This window comes from Artemia sp. Qi Xiang Cuo, chromosome 4, assembly GCF_049724085.1.
Source record: "Artemia sp. Qi Xiang Cuo chromosome 4, ASM4972408v1, whole genome shotgun sequence".
NCBI classification, from domain to species: Eukaryota; Metazoa; Arthropoda; class Branchiopoda; order Anostraca; family Artemiidae; genus Artemia; species Artemia sp. Qi Xiang Cuo.
In genome coordinates, this window is record NC_142797.1 from 33,795,442 (window position 1) to 33,817,672 (window position 22,231).

Genomic DNA, 22,231 nt, shown 5'->3' on the forward strand with positions numbered 1-22,231 from the left:
GTAAATCGACAAAGCCATAAAGCTTTGCCAAAGACTCAAGAGTTTTTATTTCGACTTGACTCAACATGTTTATGATAACCCACATCATTTTGTTTTATTTGATTATCCTCTTTTATTATCCCCGTTAAAGGTCTCATGCAAGGTTTCAGGGAGGCAGTTGGATTTCAAGAAGCATATACACAAAAAATTTGCCCTTAATAGAGATTATTTTAAGGCGAACTTTTACCCAAAGGGAAATTTTCAAAGAAAATTTAAGGGCTAAATTAAGCCTATGACAAGTAGAAATAAAATCAAATACTAATTCAAGCGTAAAACAAACTATCAATAAATAAACGTAACCCTAAACGAACAGAAATTACAATAAATAATAAAGTCAGACCTAAAACTAACAGAAACTACCACAAACAGAAGTAGGGCTAACTCCTTTTATGCCTTCTAAAGACCAAAACGTCAATTAAGCCTTACTGAAAGCAATTTGTATTTCGAGCTGTGTGTTTTTATTAGTCATAACATTAACAATAAAAAAAAGAAAAAAAAATCACCATAATACCCAAGATTACTGAAAAGTAATAACAAAATGTAGATTGACAGTTTGATATATATTGATATTCGTTCTCGAAAATCTGAGAAATTTTGTATTTATTCATGTTATAAAAGAGAAAACATTTATAACGTTTTCTGTTTTCAGTAAAGTGGTGGAGGTTGCCCATTGTTTACATATAGGTTTTATTATTGGAAAAGGGGGCGTATAATCTGCAAAGTCAAGTAAATTCTCGAGTAATTTCAGTCGCTGTCTCAAGTAGTTGTCACGGTCGCAGGGACAAGTAATCACTGTCACAATTGCAAGCAGTTGCAGTCGCTAAAAGTCGCAGTCATAGTCGTAAGCAGTCATAGTAGCAGCAGTAGTAGCATGAGTAGTAGTCGTAGTAGAAGTAGTAGCAGAAGAACGAATCGCAGATACATCCTTTTGACAACCCAGATGTACACAGTTTCTTTTGAATTAGTTCAACATCCCCCTCAACATGCCTTGAAATTTTAAACTTGATACCTTTAGCTATTCCTTTGATATCGTAGATACAACCTTTTGACAACTTGTATGAACAAAGTGTGCTCTATTTTAATTGAGTATTCCCAAGAACAGGTCCTAAAAGCTCCAACGTGGTACGTTTAGCTGTTTTGAGGACAAGCTCAGTTCAACGGAAGCAACATAGATGCAGAACAGTAGAGTCAGTTTTTTGCTTGTGGATGAGGTGGAAGGGTTTGGTCTTCTTCTTAGGCGCGTGCCTCATCCATACCTGATACGAATGTCTATTGTCGAACTATTTCGAACATTGTCGAACTATATCCTGTTTGATGATGCTGTTGTTAAGTGGCATCATCTTAGTACTGGAAAGAAATGAAGACCTTATATGCATGAATTAACTTGGTGGAACTGATCTTTTCGGGTGGGGCGAAATTCTGAAAGCCCCCCCAAAAAAACAGACATTGTATGTAAAATAGTAAAATGTATAGGAAAGTCTGAAGGTTCGTGATCACTCCGCTCACCCGAGTGGAGTCATCAGGCTATATAGACAGGCTTTCTAAGACAGGATACCCACTTGCCGATGGATAGTGAACATGTTAGGCACATCCTTGTCTTCCTTTCAGCTGGAAAGGACATCCAATTTAATGTTGTAGCTAACAGCAGCCCTCATCGAATATGCTCATGTATACCAAGCAATTAGTCTATACCCAATCGGTCCATAAATTTACATATATATCTTCTGTACCTACTTTGTTCTTTTTAACTTAAATCAATAAATATACTGACTCCTAATATTATATAAGCGGTAGATATTATGTCGGTATTATTGTCTTTTTTCATTAATTTTATTTGTTTATTCATCTTTTTTACCTAATTTAGAAACTGAGTTGGTCAAATTGCTGTATTTACCGACTATGAACGAGACTTCAGCAGGTTGACATTTTCAGTCGTTGTCATGTCAGCATTCGCTTCTTTTTTTGTAATATCAGTTCTCTTCGTCTCATTTACTGAACTTTAAATAACAAGCCGGTTAACCAAATTGCTTCGCGCCGCAATTTTACCGATGTTTTTTAAATCACGTTTCCGAAAAATATCGCGGTGGGTATTCTCAGGCCCATGCGTGACTTCTCATGCGGTATGAGTAATCGTTGTAGGCTTGGTTTCATAGGAGCTATACTAATAATACCAGCATCAATTGCAGTCAGGACAGGAGTAAGAGCAGTAGTAGAGATTGTAGCAGACTGACTATCTTTGGCAAAGCAGAATTATATTTATCTGAGCAAGGTAAATTAATGACAACTATACATTAAGGCAGGGAATGTTTTTTTTTTATTATTATTATTATTATGCAAGACGCTGTTCAAAAATTTAAAACTTGGAATAGTAAGATATTTCAAAAACAGTCAGGTCCTAGGTGCACGCAGTGAATGACCTCCGAGTGCAGTGGTAGCTGCTTAAAATCCTTAATATGCTTTCTTTTTCTAGGGATTTAATGTGAGCCACGCCGAGTCACGTATAGTAGCCATGGCAAAGCCTATGTATAATTGTATTGTCAATCACGCTGGTCAAAGACCGGCTATTGCTTTTGTTTCCAACAGAAAACAGACTCGTATCACAGCTGTTGATATTTTAGCATTTACTGCAGCTGAAGGAAAACCAGAAAGATTCTTGCATGCAGAATTGCAGGATGTCCAGCCGTTTATTGACAGAATTGTTGACCCGGTAAGTATACGTTTAGTAAAATGGGATAGGATTTTCTTTCTACTTCTTGCTTATGAAAAAAAGTATAGCCTACGTTTAACTAATTTTTTTCTCAAACTAATCCTGTCAACTCCAGAAATCGGTATCCGCTTAACTTTAGCCAATAAGTACATGCAAAAATTTTATGAAAACTCTTTTTCTAATAGCATGTTAAATAATTTCAATGGAATCAGTGTGTCTCCAATCGTACAGATTTATTTTTTGTCCGTAACTACAATTTAACTCCCGTCAGTTTCATAAGAAGTTAATACTATTATGACGTGCAGGTCACTTACAATTCGAACAATAGCCTCCATTTCAAATCTTCTTAATTCACGCTTAGACACCTTCTTTAGTTCCCTCATATTTGCCTCAGATATATCGCTCAGAAACTTCTCAGAGAAAATCGTTCTGTTTCCTACAAAACTTTAAGTCTTTTCAGTGACATTTTTCTAAGTTCCTTTCTAACTTTCTGTCTCTAAAACTTATTCTGCCGCTTTATGACGTATTTTCTTAAAGTTATTCTTTCCGCCGTTCACAATGTCAAGCTCTAAACCTCTCATATGTCGCTTCTGTCTGATCTTTCTACGTTCTTCTCTTACTATCATTCTGTGTAAGATACCTTCCCGTTTGGAATTAATTTTGGAGGGTACTAGAGGGTGATATCTTTACCTTTTTACATTAATAGCTCCTCTCTTCCTTATTGTTATCTAGTGATCTTACTATTTTTTCTTCTCTTACTATCATTCTGTGTAAGATACCTTCCCGTTTGGAATTAATTTTGGAGGGTACTAGAGGGTGATATCTTTACGTTTTAAATTAATAGCTCCTCTCTTCCTTATTGTTATCTAGTGATATTACTATTTTTTCTTCTCTTACTATCATTCTGTGTAAGATACCTTCCCGTTTGGAATTAATTTTGGTGGGTACTAGAGGGTGATATATTTACATTTTACATTAATAGCTCCTATCTTCCTTATTGTTATCTAGTGATCTTACTATTTTTTCTTCTCTTACTATCATTCTGTGTAAGATACCTTCCCGTTTGGAATTAATTTTGGTGGGTACTAGAGGGTGATATCTTTACTTTTTACATTAATAGCTCCTCTCTTCCTTATTGTTATCTAGTGATCTTACTATTTTTTCTTATCTTACTATCATTCTGTGTAAGATACCTTCCCGTTTGGAATTAATTTTGGAGGGTACTAGAGGGTGATATCTTTACTTTTTACATTAATAGCTCCTCTCTTCCTTATAGTTATCTAGTGATCTTACTATTTTTTCTTCTCTTACTATCATTCTGTGTAAGATACCTTCCCGTTTGGAATTAATTTTGGAGGGTACTAGAGGGTGATATCTTTACCTTTTTACATTAATAGCTCCTCTCTTCCTTATTGTTATCTAGTGATCTTACTATTTTTTCTTCTCTTACTATCATTCTGTGTAAGATACCTTCCCGTTTGGAATTAATTTTGGAGGGTACTAGAGGGTGATCTTTAAATTTTTACATTAATAGATACTCTCTTCCTTATTGTTATATAGTTATCTTACTATTTTTTATTATATTAATATAATTATTTTTAATATACCTTAACGTTTGTAATTAATTTTGGTGTGTAATAGAGGGTGATATCTTTAATTTTTAAATTAATAGCTCCTCTCTTCCTTATTGTTATCTAGTGATCTTACTATTTTTTCTTCTCTTACTATCATTCTGTGTAAGATACCTTCCCGTTTGGAATTAATTTTGGAGGGTACTAGAGGGTGATCTTTACCTTTTTACATTAATAGCTCCTCTCTTCCTTATTGTTATCTAGTGATCTTACTATTTTTTCTTATCTTACTATAATTCTGTGTAAGATAACTTCCCGGTTGTAATTAATTTTGGTGGTTACTAGAGGGTTTTTTCTTTACTTTTTACAGTAATAGCTCCTATGTTCCTTATTGTTATCTAGTGATCTTACTATTTTTTCTTCTCTTACTATCATTCTGTGTAAGATACCTTCCCGTTTGGAATTAATTTTGGAGGGTACTAGAGGGTGATCTTTACCTTTTTACATTAATAGCTCCTCTCTTCCTTATTGTTATCTAGTGATCTTACTATTTTTTCTTCTCTTACTATCATTCTGTGTAAGATACCTTCCTGTTTGGAATTAATTTTGGAGGGTACTAGAGGGTGATCTTTACCTTTTTACATTAATAGCTCCTCTCTTCCTTATTGTTATCTAGTGATCTTACTATTTTTTCTTCTCTTACTATCATTCTGTGTAAGATACCTTCCCGTTTGGAATTAATTTTGGAGGGTACTAGAGGGTGATCTTTACATTTTTACATTAATAGCTCCTCTCTTCCTTATTGTTATCGAGTGATCTTACTATTTTTTCTTATCTTACTATAAGTCTGTGTAAGATACCTTCCCGTTTGGAATTAATTTTGGAGGGTACTAGAGGGTGATCTTTACCTTTTTACATTAATAGCTCCTCTCTTCCTTATTGTTATCTAGTGATCTTACTATTTTTTCTTCTCTTACTATCATTCTGTGTAAGATACCTTCCTGTTTGGAATTAATTTTGGAGGGTACTAGAGGGTGATCTTTACCTTTTTACATTAATAGCTCCTCTCTTCCTTATTGTTATCTAGTGATCTTACTATTTTTTCTTCTCTTACTATCATTCTGTGTAAGATACCTTCCCGTTTGGAATTAATTTTGGAGTGTACTAGAGTGTGATCTTTACCTTTTTACATTAATAGCTCCTCTCATCCTTATTGTTATCTAGTGATCTTACTATTTTTTCTTCTCTTACTATCATTCTGTGTAAGATACCTTCCTGTTTGGAATTAATTTTGGAGGGTACTAGAGGGTGATCTTTACCTTTTTACATTAATAGCTCCACTCTTCCTTATTGTTATCTAGTGATCTTACTATTTTTTCTTCTCTTACTATCATTCTGTGTAAGATACCTTCCCGTTTGGAATTAATTTTGGAGGGTACTAGAGGGTGATCTTTACCTTTTTACATTAATAGCTCCTCTCTTCCTTATTGTTATCTAGTGATCTTACTATTTTTTCTTCTCTTACTATCATTCTGTGTAAGATACCTTCCTGTTTGGAATTAATTTTGGAGGGTACTAGAGGGTGATCTTTACCTTTTTACATTAATAGCTCCTCTCTTCCTTATTGTTATATAGTGATATTACTATTTTTTCTTCTCTTACTATCATTCTGTTTAAGATACCTTCCCGTTTGGAATTAATTTTGGAGGGTACTAGAGGGTGATCTTTACCTTTTTACATTAATAGCTCCTCTCTTCCTTATTGTTATCTAGTGATCTTACTATTTTTTCTTATCTTACTATCATTCTGTGTAAGATACCTTCCCGTTTGTAATTAATTTTGGAGGGTACTAGAGGGTGATCTTTACCTTTTTACATTAATAGCTCCTCTCTTCCTTATTGTTATCTAGTGATCTTACTATTTTTTCTTCTCTTACTATCATTCTGTGTAAGATACCTTCCCGTTTGGAATTAATTTTGGAGGGTACTAGAGGGTGATATTTACATTTTTACATTAATAGCTCCTCTCTTCCTTATTGTTATCTAGTGATCTTACTATTTTTTCTTCTCTTACTATCATTCTGTGTAAGATACCTTCCCGTTTGGAATTAATTTTGGAGGGTACTAGAGGGTGATCTTTACCTTTTTACATTAATAGCTCCTCTCTTCCTTATTGTTATCTAGTGATCTTACTATTTTTTCTTATCTTACTATCATTCTGTGTAAGATACCTTCCCGTTTGGAATTAATTTTGGAGGGTACTAGAGGGTGATCTTTACCTTTTTACATTAATAGCTCCTCTCTTCCTTATTGTTATATAGTGATCTTACTATTTTTTCTTATCTTACTATCATTCTGTGTAAGATACCTTCCCGTTTGGAATTAATTTTGGAGGGTACTAGAGGGTGATATCTTTACCTTTTTACATTAATAGCTCCTCTCTTCCTTATTGTTATCTAGTGATCTTACTATTTTTTCTTCTCTTACTATCATTCTGTGTAAGATACCTTCCCGTTTGGAATTAATTTTGGAGGGTACTAGAGGGTGATCTTTACCTTTTTACATTAATAGCTCCTCTCTTCCTTATTGTTATCTAGTGATCTTACTATTTTTTCTTATCTTACTATCATTCTGTGTAAGATACCTTCCCGTTTGGAATTAATTTTGGAGGGTACTAGAGGGTGATCTTTACCTTTTTACATTAATAGCTCCTCTCTTCCTTATTGTTATCTAGTGATCTTACTATTTTTTCTTCTCTTACTCTCATTCTGTGTAAGATACCTTCCCGTTTTGAATTAATTTTGGAGGGTACTAGAGGGTGATCTTTACCTTTTTACATTAATAGCTCCTCTCTTCCTTATTGTTATCTAGTGATCTTACTATTTTTTCTTATCTTACTATCATTCTGTGTAAGATACCTTCCCGTTTGGAATTAATTTTGGAGGGTACTAGAGGGTGATCTTTACCTTTTTACATTAATAGCTCCTCTCTTCCTTATTGTTATCTAGTGATCTTACTATTTTTTCTTCTCTTACTCTCATTCTGTGTAAGATACCTTCCCGTTTGGAATTAATTTTGGAGGGTACTAGAGGGTGATCTTTACCTTTTTACATTAATAGCTCCTCTCTTCCTTATTGTTATCTAGTGATCTTACTATTTTTTCTTCTCTTACTATCATCCTGTGTAAGATACCTTCCCGTTTGGAATTAATTTTGGAGGGTACTAGAGGGTGATCTTTACCTTTTTACATTAATAGCTCCTCTCTTCCTTATTGTTATCTAGTGATCTTACTATTTTTTCTTATCTTAATATAATTCTGTGTAAGATACCTTCCCGTTTGGAATTAATTTTGGAGGGTACTAGAGGGTGATCTTTACCTTTTTACATTAATAGCTCCTCTCTTCCTTATATTTATCTAGTGATCTTACTATTTTTTCTTCTCTTACTATCATTCTGTGTAAGATACCTTCCCGTTTGGAATTAATTTTGGAGGGTACTAGAGGGTGATCTTTACCTTTTTAAATTAATAGCTCCTCTCTTCATTATTGTTATCTAGTGATCTTACTATTTTTTATTATCTTACTATCATTCTGTGTAAGATACCTTCCCGTTTGGAATTAATTTTGGAGGGTACTAGAGGGTGATATCTTTACCTTTTTACATTAATAGCTCCTCTCTTCCTTATTGTTATCTAGTGATCTTACTATTTTTTCTTCTCTTACTATCATTCTGTGTAAGATACCTTCCCGTTTGGAATTAATTTTGGAGGGTACTAGAGGGTGATCTTTACCTTTTTACATTAATAGCTCCTCTCTTCCTTATTGTTATCTAGTGATCTTACTATTTTTTCATCTCGTACTATCATTCTGTGTAAGATACCTTCCCGTTTGGAATTAATTTTGGAGGGTACTAGAGGGTGATCTTTACCTTTTTACATTAATAGCTCCTCTCTTCCTTATTGTTATCTAGTGATCTTACTATTTTTCTTATCTTACTATCATTCTGTGTAAGATACCTTCCCGTTTGGAATTAATTTTGGAGGGTACTAGAGGGTGATATCTTTACTTTTTACATTAATAGCTCCTCTCTTCCTTATTGGTATCTAGTGATCTTACTATTTTTTCTTCTCTTACTATCATTCTGTGTAAGATACCTTCCCGTTTGGAATTAATTTTGGAGGGTACTAGAGGGTGATATCTTTACCTTTTTACATTAATAGCTCCTCTCTTCCTTATTGTTATCTAGTGATCTTACTATTTTTTCTTCTCTTACTATCATTCTGTGTAAGATACCTTCCCGTTTGGAATTAATTTTGGAGGGTACTAGAGGGTGATATATTTAAATTTTTACATTAATAGCTCCTCTCTTACTTATTGTTATCTAGTGATCTTACTATTTTTTCTTTTCTTACTATCATTCTGTGTAAGATACCTTCCCGTTTGGAATTAATTTTGGAGGGTACTAGAGGGTGATATCTTTACCTTTTTACATTAATAGCTCCTCTCTTCCTTATTGTTATCTAGTGATCTTACTATTTTTTCTTCTCTTACTATCATTCTGTGTAAGATACCTTCCCGTTTGGAATTAATTTTGGAGGGTACTAGAGGGTGATCTTTAACTTTTTACATTAATATCTCCTCTCTTCCTTATTGTTATCTAGTGATCTTACTATTTTTTCTTATCTTACTATCATTCTGTGTAAGATACCTTCCCGTTTGGAATTTATTTTGGAGGGTACTAGAGGGTGATATCTTTACTTTTTAAATTAATAGCTCCTCTCTTCCTTATTGTTATCTAGTGATCTTACTATTTTTTCTTCTCTTACTATCATTCTGTGTAAGATACCTTCCCGTTTGGAATTAATTTTGGAGGGTACTAGAGGGTGATATCTTTACCTTTTTACATTAATAGCTCCTCTCGTCCTTATTGTTATCTAGTGATCTTACTATTTTTTCTTCTCTTACTATCATTCTGTGTAAGATACCTTCCCGTTTGGAATTAATTTTGGAGGGTACTAGAGGGTGATATCTTTACCTTTTTACATTAATAGCTCATCTCTTCCGTATTGTTATCTAGTGATCTTACTATTTTTTCTTCTCTTACTATCATTCTGTGTAATATACCTTCCCGTTTGGAATTAATTTTGGAGGGTACTAGATGGTGATATCTTTACCTTTTTAGATTAATAGCTCCTCTCTTCCTTATTGTTATCTAGTGATCTTACTATTTCCTTTATATACAGTAAAAAAAAATCAATTAGGACAGCTGGTTTACCATTATTCGAGCACTATGCTAACTTATGGTCCATTTTATGACCCAATATAATATTGATTACAAATATAGTATTGTATTTACAGTAATAGTAGTCTATTATCTTGTTGTTTCACTTTGAAGCATCAAATCGGTCTCTGCTGAGCCACTTTCTACCCTTAGCTGCACCAATCTCGGCATTAAGCCCCTTAATAAAACACTATATTTCTGGCTGAGACCCTGTGTTAGTACAGTGTGTAGTTCCTCTGCTTGGCAATGCAGGGCCCAGGGATCGATATCTGCTGACGCAAGGTTGGGTGTCAAGCTTGCCACCGATCCCTGTAAAAATGACCCAGCGACTGGAACGTCAGTTCGCCGCCCTTTGTACCATCAATGGGACAGGAGAATCTATATCCTTATCCTCAATCTACCTGGAATCTTGTCTATTTTTTCCTATAAATATATGTAAAGTTTGTGAGTCACTATTGAATTCGTCACTCGGTTCAGTCCTCATCCTTTTCCCTTGATTGCCTCTTTAGCCCCAACGGCTTTGGATCTAATTTTGGAGATTGCTATTTCGCTCAGAGAATTCCTAAGGTCCAAACTTTTACGTCTTACGCAATTTGCCCATTCTTCAAGTATACAGTTCGTTGAAAAGATGAACATCAGTCAGTGCAAAGTAAGCATTTGTGGCTTAGGTGACTTAGTACAAAAACCGACTAAGTCATAGCTAAAGAATATCGGTGACGCGAAGCAAAAGGAGTCAAGTCCCGACTTAGTTTAGAAGCGAGGTAAGTCCAAGCTATGGGCTGGCTTGGTGCCTAGGTCCTGACTTGGTTAAAACGAACTAAATCATGATCTTCTGGAAAAACAAGCTAATTCCTATCTTGTTGCAAAAATAAGGTAATGTCTGACTATGTCAAATTGAGCTAATTCCTGATTCTTTGAAAAAACGGTCGAAGTCCAAGCTACAGCATTTTGATAACACCGTGCAAAAGCAACTCAATTCCTGGCTTTATGTGAAAGCGATCTAACTCCAAGCAAAGGGCTGATTCAGTACAGAAAAAGCTGTGGTATTACTTAGGACAAAAACGAACTATGTTCAAAATTTAGAATTTCGGTGACTTGTGCAAAGTCGTGCCAGAGGCGGTTTCAGGGGTGGGGGACAGAGGGAACACTTAACCCGGGCGCAGAATTTTAGTGAAAAGTTTAAAATAAATAATCTAATATTTATAATCATTTTGTAATTATTTGAGTTTTATTTCTTTTAAAATAAAGTAGAGGGCGCGGTTGGCAGTACGTATAAGCAAACTGAATCCGATGTTTTCATTTTTCCCTTATAAAGTAAGAAAAGTCAGATTTAAATAAATGAAAAAAAAAATTTAATAACTGAAAACGTGTTTAAATTTTGCCTTGGAAATCTTTGGCAGATGAGGAGGGGGCGCTGATCAAGATTCTTCCCCGGGTACAAGAAAGGCCAGAACCGCCACCTGATCCTACTTAAGTCTTGATTCAGTGCAAAACGGTCTAAGTTCAAGCTATAGAATTTTGGTGAAGCTGTGTGAAAATGATTCAAGTCCTGAATAACCGAACGATATAAATATTTACTTTTTAAAAAGGTACAAGTTCTGCCTCATGGGAAAAAAAATAGAATTTCTTAGTCCTTTCCCACTGTCAATTCCTTTTTAGTACAATGATAGGCCGGTAGCACCTTGGCTAAATTAGAAAAATGCAATATTTCTAATCTGTATGCTCGAGGCACAAATCTGGCTATTGGCTCCCCCCCCCCCTCTGGTCACCAGCAACTTTTTAGTAGAAAAGTGGGTATGCTACATCTTGTTTGATATGAAGTCATGCGAGAATTTTCATTACGTTTGACTGACTGAAGAAGTGAAGCAGTCCAGTGGTCCTGGGAATATCTCTCCCATCCTACGTTCCACTGCACTATCTTTCTTTTGAGGAGAGAGATAAGTATGTTGCACCTTCTTCGATCCAAAATTCTGCAAGGCTTTACAATGTGGTATTCCAAAACCAAAATGGGTCTTCGGCTCCTCCAAAATTTCCCTGCCCCGAACTTTTTGCAGAAAGTTAACTAGGGCTTTTTTTCCAGTCGGTTTAAACTTTTGAGGGATGTATCTCTGGCCATTAAGGCTTGATGCTGACGCTTTTTTGAGGTATATGCCCTTTTCTGGCTTTTAAACGAAAGTGTGATTTTTGGTCAGTTTCTGTGAAAGCTGCCACAGAAGTTGCATATCTCAAGCAAATCAATCAAAAGTTTTTTTAAACCCCCAATTTTTGACTATCTTGGTACAGTCCAACACCTGTTGGCTCGGCAGCTCTGCTAGCTTGCAAATCTGCCCAAAGCCCTCTGATGTTAGTCTGTGCGGATCCTTGTGATACGATCGCCTTATGGTTTTACTGTATAATTGGAAGCGTAAAAAAGAACCGTCCAGTACCCTGTAGCCATCATAGTTTTAAGCTTTTATCCAAAGAAAGTATTCTTCAAAAAAGTTCGACTTCGAAATGAATTAAGCATACTTATATTAAAATACCTTAAGAGTTACAGGAAAGGAGAACATGGAAAGATTTTTAAAACAAAAATTTAAATCTTAGATCAAGGTTGCCCAAATGCATTTGTTTGCCAAGCTGATATAAAACCCTCCGTCCTCCGAGAATATTTAAGCTTTTTCACTAAGGTTGCGTAAATAATGTGGGGCTCGGTGTAATTTTAACCCCGTAGAAGCCCGAAAATCCTCAATCCTTATAATTGAAAAACCCCAATCCTCATCCACTACACAGTACGGGGTGTGGTTTGAATGTCTTAAGACTGGGCTTCTAATGTAATGTAGTACTTAATGGTGTTATGATGTATCTTCTTTAAAGAAGTCCCTTGCTGAATAAATACCCTGATTCAAACAGTGCTTTCACATTCTTGAAAGTTTTCTTTCGTAGGGTACGAAGAGCCCTCTACTCAATTTGTTTGGATGTCGCCGGTTAAGTCATATCTCTTCCTTTTCAGTGCTAATTTTAATTTAGAAAACAGGTGGAAGTCGGCTGGAGCCAAATCAGTGAATCAGTGAAGCCTGTGGAAGCAGAGGAATATCAGATTTCGGCAAACGTTTTTAGATTGAGGATGTGCGGGTGGGTTGTCGTGGTGGAGGAACCATTTATTTATTTATTTTATTTTTTATTGAGGGTTTTCTGTCGATTATTTTCGTACAATTGACGAAGACGATTTTTATTGAATTTTGGGGCAATCGTCTGCCCTCCCCCCCCCCCTACCGGACACAAATTCATGGTCCACGATGCTCATAGAAAAAAAAAATATCAACCAACTTTGTAGTGCCTTGGCTGTGGTGAATCTTGTCTCTTTCGGTGAAAAGATTAGCCCTTTGTTTTTACGCGTTGCGTTGTCCAACAACAATTTTGTTACAAACATCGCAGATACTCGACGTGTTTTCATTTACATTACCTGAAGTTCGCTAAACAGCATTGAAACTTCAGTTCAGGTCTTCAGCCATGTTTCTAATTGTAAGTGTGCGGTCTGATCGTGCTAAATCGCGAACTTTCGTAAATCTTTCATTGGTTTATTATTTTGAAGTCTGGCCAGACTGGTGGTCATCCTCGACTGATTTGCGGCCATCTCTGAATCTTCTAAACCAGATAAATACATTTGACTGGGTCAGACATATATCTTCCAGAGCTGTTTTATGTTCTTATGTCTCCGAAGAAGATTTTCAAACTTTAAATAAAATCTCGCGGAAATACGTTGTTCAAGTTTTTCATTTGTTTTGCGTGACTAATAATCCGCATTGACACACATATCCGCCTATGCTCAAGAGGTTGCTATGCTGCATTGAAAAATACATCTAAATGCTTGTTTTAACTAGCATCAAGAATAGATCATGCAATCATTTCCAGGTTAATGGCAATCATATCTCCTTCTAATTGAGCACTGGTACTCAAAGGTCAATTATATATAGGTTATTTATAAAAAAAGCGGTTTTTCAACCTCCTAACCTAAACTTAGATTACGCTGATGATTTGAGCCTCCTTGGCAAGAAAAACGTTTTTAGCGAAATGAATGACTGTTGAAGGTTTTTAGAGTTCATAGACGAGAACAAGTTGGAAAATTAATCTGAAGAGGACATGTTGCTTCGATTATAAATAGATAGGTGCGAAGATGTGATATTTGGTCGAAGAGCAAAGGTGTAGAGTGCCTTTCTGCAGTCTGAAAAGGTTTGGAAGAAGATGAAATAAAAGTCTTATGAACTTAGATTAGGATACTAGAAACCACGCAGTGACAGGGGAAACTTAGGACTCTAGGAAGGTGGGCTAGCTGCCTTCCAGAGGAATTGTTTAAGAACAGTTTTAGATGTTACTTTAAATGACAGTTTATCAACCAAACCGAAACCAGTGCGTCTTCGAATGGGGCGGGAAGATAAGGAAAGACTTAAAGGGGGCAGGGACTTGGGGAATAGGACGGAATAGGGGAAAGAGGGAAGTGGATGAGGACCGTGCGCCGCTGTGATAGCCTCAAGGGGCTTTGTGCTGCGATAGGATTTCAGCAGTAGTAACTACAATTTAATTTGGGTAATTAGGTGGTTGCACCTCCACTCTTTTGGTTATAAAATTGAAATCACATTTGTAGATAAAAAGAGGATTGAGGGCTTCCCCCAAGAGCAAAATATATTTGAAGAAAAAATATGCCTTGGAAATTTTGGCTTGAAAAGGCATTGTTGACACATCAAGGCTTCCCCCTCGCCTCAAAATTTCCTATATTTTGATGGGTCATTGTGTCGAACCATAGCCCATAGAAAGTTTATTTGAACAGAATTGTATTATTTATACTCCCTTTGTTAAGTAGAAAAATGATTAAATAGCTTTAAAAATCAATTAGATTTTACTCAACGTTAGTACGGCATTCAATATCAAGATTTATTGACACGAAAGCAAAACTACCTACCCCCCTCTCCTTCTCTAACTTGTAGCCGCATTGTTGTGCTCCGTATATCAAATGTTGATTTTTTTTTTTAGACTTTGAGGGAAACTTTAACTCAAGGTGTTGCCTACATCCACGAGGGCCTGACGTCGTCTGACAAAAGTATTGTAGAACGACTGTTTGACTCTGGTGCAATTCAAGTGCTTGTTGCTTCCCGACAGATGGCGTGGGCTCTCTCTATCCATGCATATATTGTGATTATTATGGATACACAAACTTATAATGGCAAATATCATATGTAAGCAAATATTCTTTACCTATTTTTCTCTCTGTCTTCATTTACTTTACTTGTTGATTTTGCTCCTGGGAACTTAGTACTGTTATAATAAAATTGCATTTGCATTAATGGCATTGCTTATGTGCTTAAACTATTTCTAAAATATGGCAATTACACAAGTTTGATCGCTCATTTTATAAATATGGTCATGTATTTTAATGAGTGAATGCGAAACTGAAGTTTTGTTTTAAAAAGAAAAAGTTACTTATGCATGTATCCACGTTTGGAAATGTGCCTTTAGGAACGTTTATGGTTTAATATCTCTTTTGTCTGAAGAGAACGTACTCAATGCCATCCTACAATTCGAAGCTATGTTTCTCCTTCAAAATATTTTTTAATGACATTAGGAATCGAGAACGCTACGATCTACAAACTGTGCTACGCCCAAGTCTTTTTTCTGCATTACGGAACTTATTTTCTATCATAACGTTCTAAGGGTCCCTTTTTTCTTAATGGGTCAAATATTAGGAAGTAAATTAAATTTACTGAATCCAACTTTATTGTATAAATTTAGTCGGGTCTTTTCCCTTTTTCCACTAAGTACAATAGGAAGCAGTTGAAACATCACTATCATATTTTAGTAATAGCTCAAATATTTTGGTTGGTTTCACACAATAGTTTCACTATCAGGGACGTAACTAAATTTGATAGAAATATTTTATTTTCTGTCAACTATATAGTTAGGTTGGAGACTATCTAGTACGGATTATGACATTACAATTCAATTTAAAGTTTTATTATATGAGTATGTATCGTACTGAATTTGAAAACATTCAAGATATATGGACCCAGAGTATTTTAGTGATTTGACCCCTTTGAGCCATGGTGCTCATTGCAACGTTTACTCAGCTTGTTATAAGGGTGACCGACGCGTTATTTTGAAGGACTTCTGCGGCTTTGATAAAAAGTCGTTTTATCGTGAGGCTCAGGTCATGGGAGAACTTAATCATAAGAATATTGTGAATTTCATAGGTGTTACGTCATTGCAGTTAATTTGTTCGACCGAATACGTGCAAATCATCATGGAGTTGGCTGAAGGTGGAACTCTTAAGGACCGAATTAGGGAAGAGGAGAAAAACCCAATGACATCAATGCAAAAGCTGTTAATAGCAAGAGATATTGTACTTGGGGTTGAATATTTAGACTCTAAAAATTTTATTCATAGGGCGCTGGCTATTGATAGCATTCCCCTTAGAAAATATGGCACTACATTAGTGTCAGATTTTCGTTTAGTCACTCGTTTATCTCAAAATAAGAAAGATGGCTATGGTAAGCTGAATGGCTTCCCACAATCAGCTCCAGAAACTACACCTGGAGACGAATATGAAGAAAGTTCCGATGTTTATTCCTTTGGGATGCTTCTAGTTGAGTTAGCCTTTCAGAAGCGTCTAGAGGCTTTAAGGTGTAACGGTGTTGATAGGGGAACTATAGACATTGAATATATTGATTCGAGTCTCCTCAAAAACGAGGGCAGTCGCTTGCTTTTTGAACTAGTAAAAGAATGTGTGATCGCTGAACCCCAAAAAAGGCATAATTAAAAAAAATATATGGCTTCGAAATCAAATTATATTTGTGAAATTTACCTGGATAACAAAAACTTTACTGAATTGAAAGAAATAAGCCGAGGAAAACATTCTAAAACGTTAATGGACAAATATTGTGACTACCACTGTCCTTTTAAAGGATTATTACAACTATGACTCAGATGATTTTTATAGTGAGCTAAAAAATGTACATTAGCTAAAAAAATTTGCTAAAAAAATGTACAAGTACCGCATTTAAAGAACGACCAACTTTCCAAATGATTGCTGTCGAGCTTGAAAACTTAGCTGAATCTTTTTTGAAACTTGCTTCTAAACCAAAACAAGAACTTGATATAACACCCAAAGGAACTGTAAAATCTCTTAAGTTCTTCTGGAATCAGCTATCTGCCAAAGATGAAGATTACACACTGAGTCAAGACTGAGTTCGTTTTTGTATTGAGCCAGTCAGTAAAATAAAGCTTGCTCATCTCATTTTTGCAAGTAAGGACTTCTCGTTTTTGCACTTAATTTCAACCCTCAAATTATTGAATGGAGGCCTCTTTTTTTACGTTTTGACCAATTTATTTGAAATGACTAGCTCAAAGTTTAATCGACCCTATGAGAGGCTGTGAGAGTGTCCAGGAAAAAGCCAAAAAAATGTGCGGGAGATTCGAGTTAACTCCGAGAATGTTCTGAATCAAGTGAATATTGTAAAAAGTGTAGTGTCAAAATTGGAATATTTGTGCATAATAATGCAGGAAGAATCCGATGTGAAATCAGAGCATCGGACCTACAGACATGAACACGAATACCAATATATATTGCTTATTTTTATTGCAAAGCATCAGAAACATATATGTTTAAAATATTTCACAGTAAAACAAAGATTAAGTTTTCGAGGATATGAAAAGATTTGACGATGTTTAGTTGTCTTATTTCACCCTTTCTTGCAGAATCCAGCCTTTCATTCTTTCTTACTTTTGCTCTACCGGGCTGGAATTAATATTAGCATATTAATTTCATATGTAACCTCGTACAAGTGCAAAGCTGACTTATCTGCCGTCCCGTTGAATAAGAAATGGGGGTCATCATATCCAATTTTGTTTCGAGATTTGATATAGTTCCAATAATGTAGATTATTAGTCGATGTTCAATAAATTGTTTCTGAATTTAAAATTTGCGTTCTGCTTATTTTTTAAACTAATCTGACCCCATTAAAGTACACTTGAACTGCTTGTCGAGCCCTTATTATGCATTTATACCATGACCGCCACAGCCGAGACTACGGTGGCTGTCCAGACCCAATATTGATATTACCAAAATAGTTGAAATTAGATATATTTTATAAACCTAGGGAGAATAGTATCCGTTTTCATTTTTCACTGTTAAATTGATAATTGCTATTAAAAAGAAACTTTTCGAATGTTTTTAGAGTCGTAAGGTAACCCGAAAGCTTAGATTGAGAACCTCTGGTTTACAGCATGTAAAATTGAGTGTCAGAATTAATTAAATATAAAAGGAATTTTTATTCGTAAGAAATGGATAATAAAATTCATTCAAGATACAAGATTTTACTACTAGTCTAAAAAGGCTCTGACCAAAAAAAAGGCTGTTTTTTGCAAACTGGAGTATTTGCTCTGTATCCGACGTTTTTCAGCTTTTGAAATAATTGCCGAAACCCGTTTGCTAGTCTGTTCTCAAAGAGCGAATCAGCAGGGCAATGCGTGTTGAATTTTTCTTGATCTTTCTTATCTACATGGTTCTGCTGATCCTCCCTTTGAGAAAAACCTATTCAACGGTTTTGGTAATTACTTCAGCAACGTGAAAATGACAAACAAAAACAGGAAAGAAATACAACTCAGAATGTAGTAAAAAAAAAAAAAAAACAGCTCGTCTGCTTGTTTTCTGAGTACCCGTCATGGGCGTATTTGTTATTTTATTTGTATTTAAGAATATTTTTGGTTGTTCGTCTTTTTAATTTTGTGACTTTCTATCTTTTTTTTAACTTTCTTAGAAGCTGAATTAGCTTCTGTCAAAGCTAGAAATAAGTAGGAATTTAAGAGAAAGATAATACGCTTGAGGGACTTTAAACCCCTCCTCTTACGTGACGTATCTCAAGGCAAATAATCTCTTAAACCATACTGCCTTTCTATTTAAAGAATTTAATAAATTGAAATATAGAGAAAACGGTTATAATATTTATAATGTAACGCTGCTACTACTACTGCTACAACTCGCCGCAGCACTAAGCCGACTGAGGTTAACTCACCTACGCACGTTCCTCCTCCATCCCAATCTATTCAAAGCCTCCCTCTTTATACCCTCCTAGAAAGTTTCCATTTCCTTTAAATCTTTCCTCACGACATCCTCCCACCTCAACCAAGGACGACCTGCTTTCCGTTTAGCCCTTGACGGTTAGCCGAAAAGGACAATCTTTGGGAATCTTTCATCCTTCATCCGCAGAACATGCCCTAGGCAACTCAACCTTTATCTCAATACATCTCTAGAAAGAGGGATTGAATCACACCAACCGTCTTTACTAATAATACTACCTAGATAATACGTGCAACAGAATGACAAATTAGGTTGTCTTTGGTAAAGTTTGAGTTTGGCAATTAGTAACAGTTTGTGTTTTGAGTTTGACTACCAAACTCAAACTGTTCCAGTGACAACCTTACTTGTCATTCTGTTTTGCAAATTCTGCTATTTGCATGGTGATTTTGGAACTTATCAATATATTTTAAACTCCAACTGTACCAGAGACAACCTAATTTATCATTCGTTTGTGTTTCGTATTAATTTATTTAAATAGCTTTCGTAGCAATCAAAAATGAACGCTATATTATACCATTTTTGTAATCACAACAAAAATAGAAAAAGAATAGGTCACTTGTTAAATTCGCTGACAAAATATGGCACGAAGGAGTTAACAAACCTCTTTGTACTGCACTGAACGAGTTTTAGTTTATTTAGGTTAATTTATATTTCGTTGATAAAGGCTCCTGGACATACAGACGGATATTCGGATTTCTTTATTATCAAAATTATGTTGCTTTTTTTGTTTTGTCCCCTGCTTTTTTTTTTAAATAGTATATGTGTTTTCTTTATATTTTCATTTTTTAAATTCTGTATCTCAAGGGTGTAACCCGGAGGGTTGTAGGTCTTTCTTCTTCTTGGAAATTGAAAGTTTACATGACTATACAGCATTTGTTCTATTTTACTCAAATGTAACTAATATAAACCATTCTATTATACACGCAATATGAAACGTAGAGCTATACGAAATATACCGTACCTAATAATATAACAAAAATATAACATCGGTAAAATGTTTTCATAAATCCTTCCTCCCTTTCCCCTCTCAAAGTTCTGGGTGCCTTTATTACTTCCCAGCCATAAATGAAACAAGCTGTGGAGATATTTGAGGATTTTGTGCAAAACGTACCAAGGATGATTATATTTCGAGCCAGCCTCCGCCAGCTACAATGAAATCGGCTAGATACCTCCTTCTTATTTTTTTTTTTTTTTTTTTTTTTTTTCAATAAATGTTATATGATTCTGTTATTGAGACTTTGCTTCGTAAAATAAAAATAAGGTGTATTTGCTGACCAGCTGACCAATGGAATTTACTCACGAAAATTTAGGGGGTGGGGGGACAAATGTGCCTTTCAATATCTAGGGGGGATTTGTCTTTTTTCAATTTCTTCAACGAAAATACAAAAAGGTCTTTTTTCAATGAATATCCCAAATAAATTATTTTTCAAAATCTCTGAAAGCACAAACCCTCTCCCCCCTCCAATTAATGCCAATGAAGTTGTCAAATTATTGCTTAGATCTTCATAGTCAGTTAACTTATTCTACAAGTTGTCAGTATTTTTTTTCCCCTCTTTTTTTTTTAGGTATGATGACTATCCAATAACAGATATAATTCAAATGACAGGTCTTGCAAATCGCCCTAATGAAGATGATGATGCCAAGTGTATCTTAATGTGTCAGGCGTCGAAGAAAGATTTTTATAAAAAGTTTATTTTTGATCCATTACCTATTGAGTCACATTTGGACCATTGTATGCATGATCATTTCAATGCAGAAGTTGTGACGAAAACAATTGAGAATAAACAAGATGCTGTCGATTATCTCACATGGACTTTCTTGTACAGACGAATGACGCAGAATCCCAACTACTATAATCTTCAGGTATATCTCATTTCTGTTATAACTAATGTGACCTCCTGAGATACTAACTATTTGATGTCACCCAGGGACTTTCTAATCTCTTATTTTGTTTTTTTGTCCATATCTGAGCTTTTTATTAAGTATATTAGCCCCTGGTTTAATTTAATTATGAATATATTCTGCAGAATTATATAGCTAAAATTTAACTGCCTGAGGACCAAAACATAACTTGTAATGTACATTACTCACAAAATAAAACCAAATCATAAAATCAGAAAGTAAGCCTCCAAGCAGGGGGGGAGATATGTTAAATTTAGCTGTCTTTTCATTACTGAAGAATGCAGGATACTAGTAGCTGGTGTATTCAGATTATTTTATGTTTTATTTTTCTAAAGGTAGCTCTTTCCCTTTGTTGTTTTTAGTTCAGTCTAGTTCCGTCAGTAGTGTTTTTCAACTCTCCCTCGATTTTCCCTGACCATGGAACCTTACGGGGGAGACTATGGTGAAGTGTTTTGTCGCAAATTTATTGTTAAATTTATCTGACCTAAGTCAATTGGGCCGACGTAAAATCAAAAAATCTGTTAAATTAAACGACATTAAAGGGAGGAAACTGAAGCGATAGCAGTGATGAATAGCAAATCGTATGAGACTTCAATCTTAACCCAGGCAGTTTGACGTCTCGGTTTTAGCCTTAGGTTTGTTTTAGTTAAAAAAATGGTTTTAGTTTTTAAAAAAAGATCTATCAAGCAGAAATTATCCGCTTGATAGATCTTTTTGTTATCCAGTATCACCTATTCCCCTTCATTTATTCCAGTCTAAGTGACTTCGTCTTCTTAACATTAGCTTTCAAACCTATTTTTGCACTCTTAACTCTCTAAACTTAAAAAAATTCGTTCATTTTTGCGAAAAAGTTTATCTGGGATGCTCAAATCATCTGTATAATTTAATATTATCTTATATTTATAATTTTATCCCTCCCTCTCCCCTCTGTTGTTTTTTGCCATTAATTGCACAAAGTTCATTATTAGTCTTTGGAGAAGAAATTATTGAATGTTATATTTTACTAATTTGTGTTAATTTTTTTTATTGACCATTTCTACATTTGATAGATATCCTGTTTGATTAATTTAACAATTTGTCTTACCATTTCGGTTATTTCTGTTTTGTTTTTTTTCTACCTTGACATACGAAGCAAATTTGGCTCTATTAGAGCCAAATTTTTGCCTGTATTTACTTTCCTTACCAATGACCTTATTAAAATTATAAAGGAATTTGACATTGCTATGCGTGTTTTGTCGTCTGAATTAATATGCTTAAATTCAGTGTACATTAAGTTCAAACTACCTAAAAAGAAACCTAGAAAGAAAATTAACCTAAAAAGAAAATATCGAAGGTGATTGATTCTTGGAAATGTCCCTACAAATTGTTTAATGGTACATGGACCCCAGGTGAAAAAATAATGATGTAAGTACCAAATGCGTAATCGTGGGAATATCAGTGGTATCGGGGTTAAAATCCCTCCTCATATTTGTCCATTTTATTTTTAGTGCATCTTATTCTCTTTTAATCGGCTGATGTTTAAGTCCACAGAAGCGATTTGAAATTTTAGAATACCTACTGAAAAATTGCCTGAAAATTTGAAAAATATAATCAGTTTTTAACTTATCTTGTTTTTGTTTTTTAAGTA

At 34.8% G+C, this 22,231-nt stretch overlaps 1 protein-coding gene across 1 annotated transcript in view; it reads left to right on the plus strand.

Moving 5' to 3' along the window:
- Positions 1–22,231, plus strand: part of Brr2 (U5 small nuclear ribonucleoprotein l(3)72Ab) — a 155,458-nt gene that overhangs the window by 112,984 nt on the left and 20,243 nt on the right. Inside the window, exons 26-28 of the mRNA XM_089088243.1 lie at positions 2,510–2,746; positions 14,604–14,806; positions 20,268–20,565. Of these exons, the coding sequence (XP_088944369.1) occupies positions 2,510–2,746; positions 14,604–14,806; positions 20,268–20,565 (738 nt within the window). The remainder of the gene's footprint in view (positions 1–2,509; positions 2,747–14,603; positions 14,807–20,267; positions 20,566–22,231) is intronic.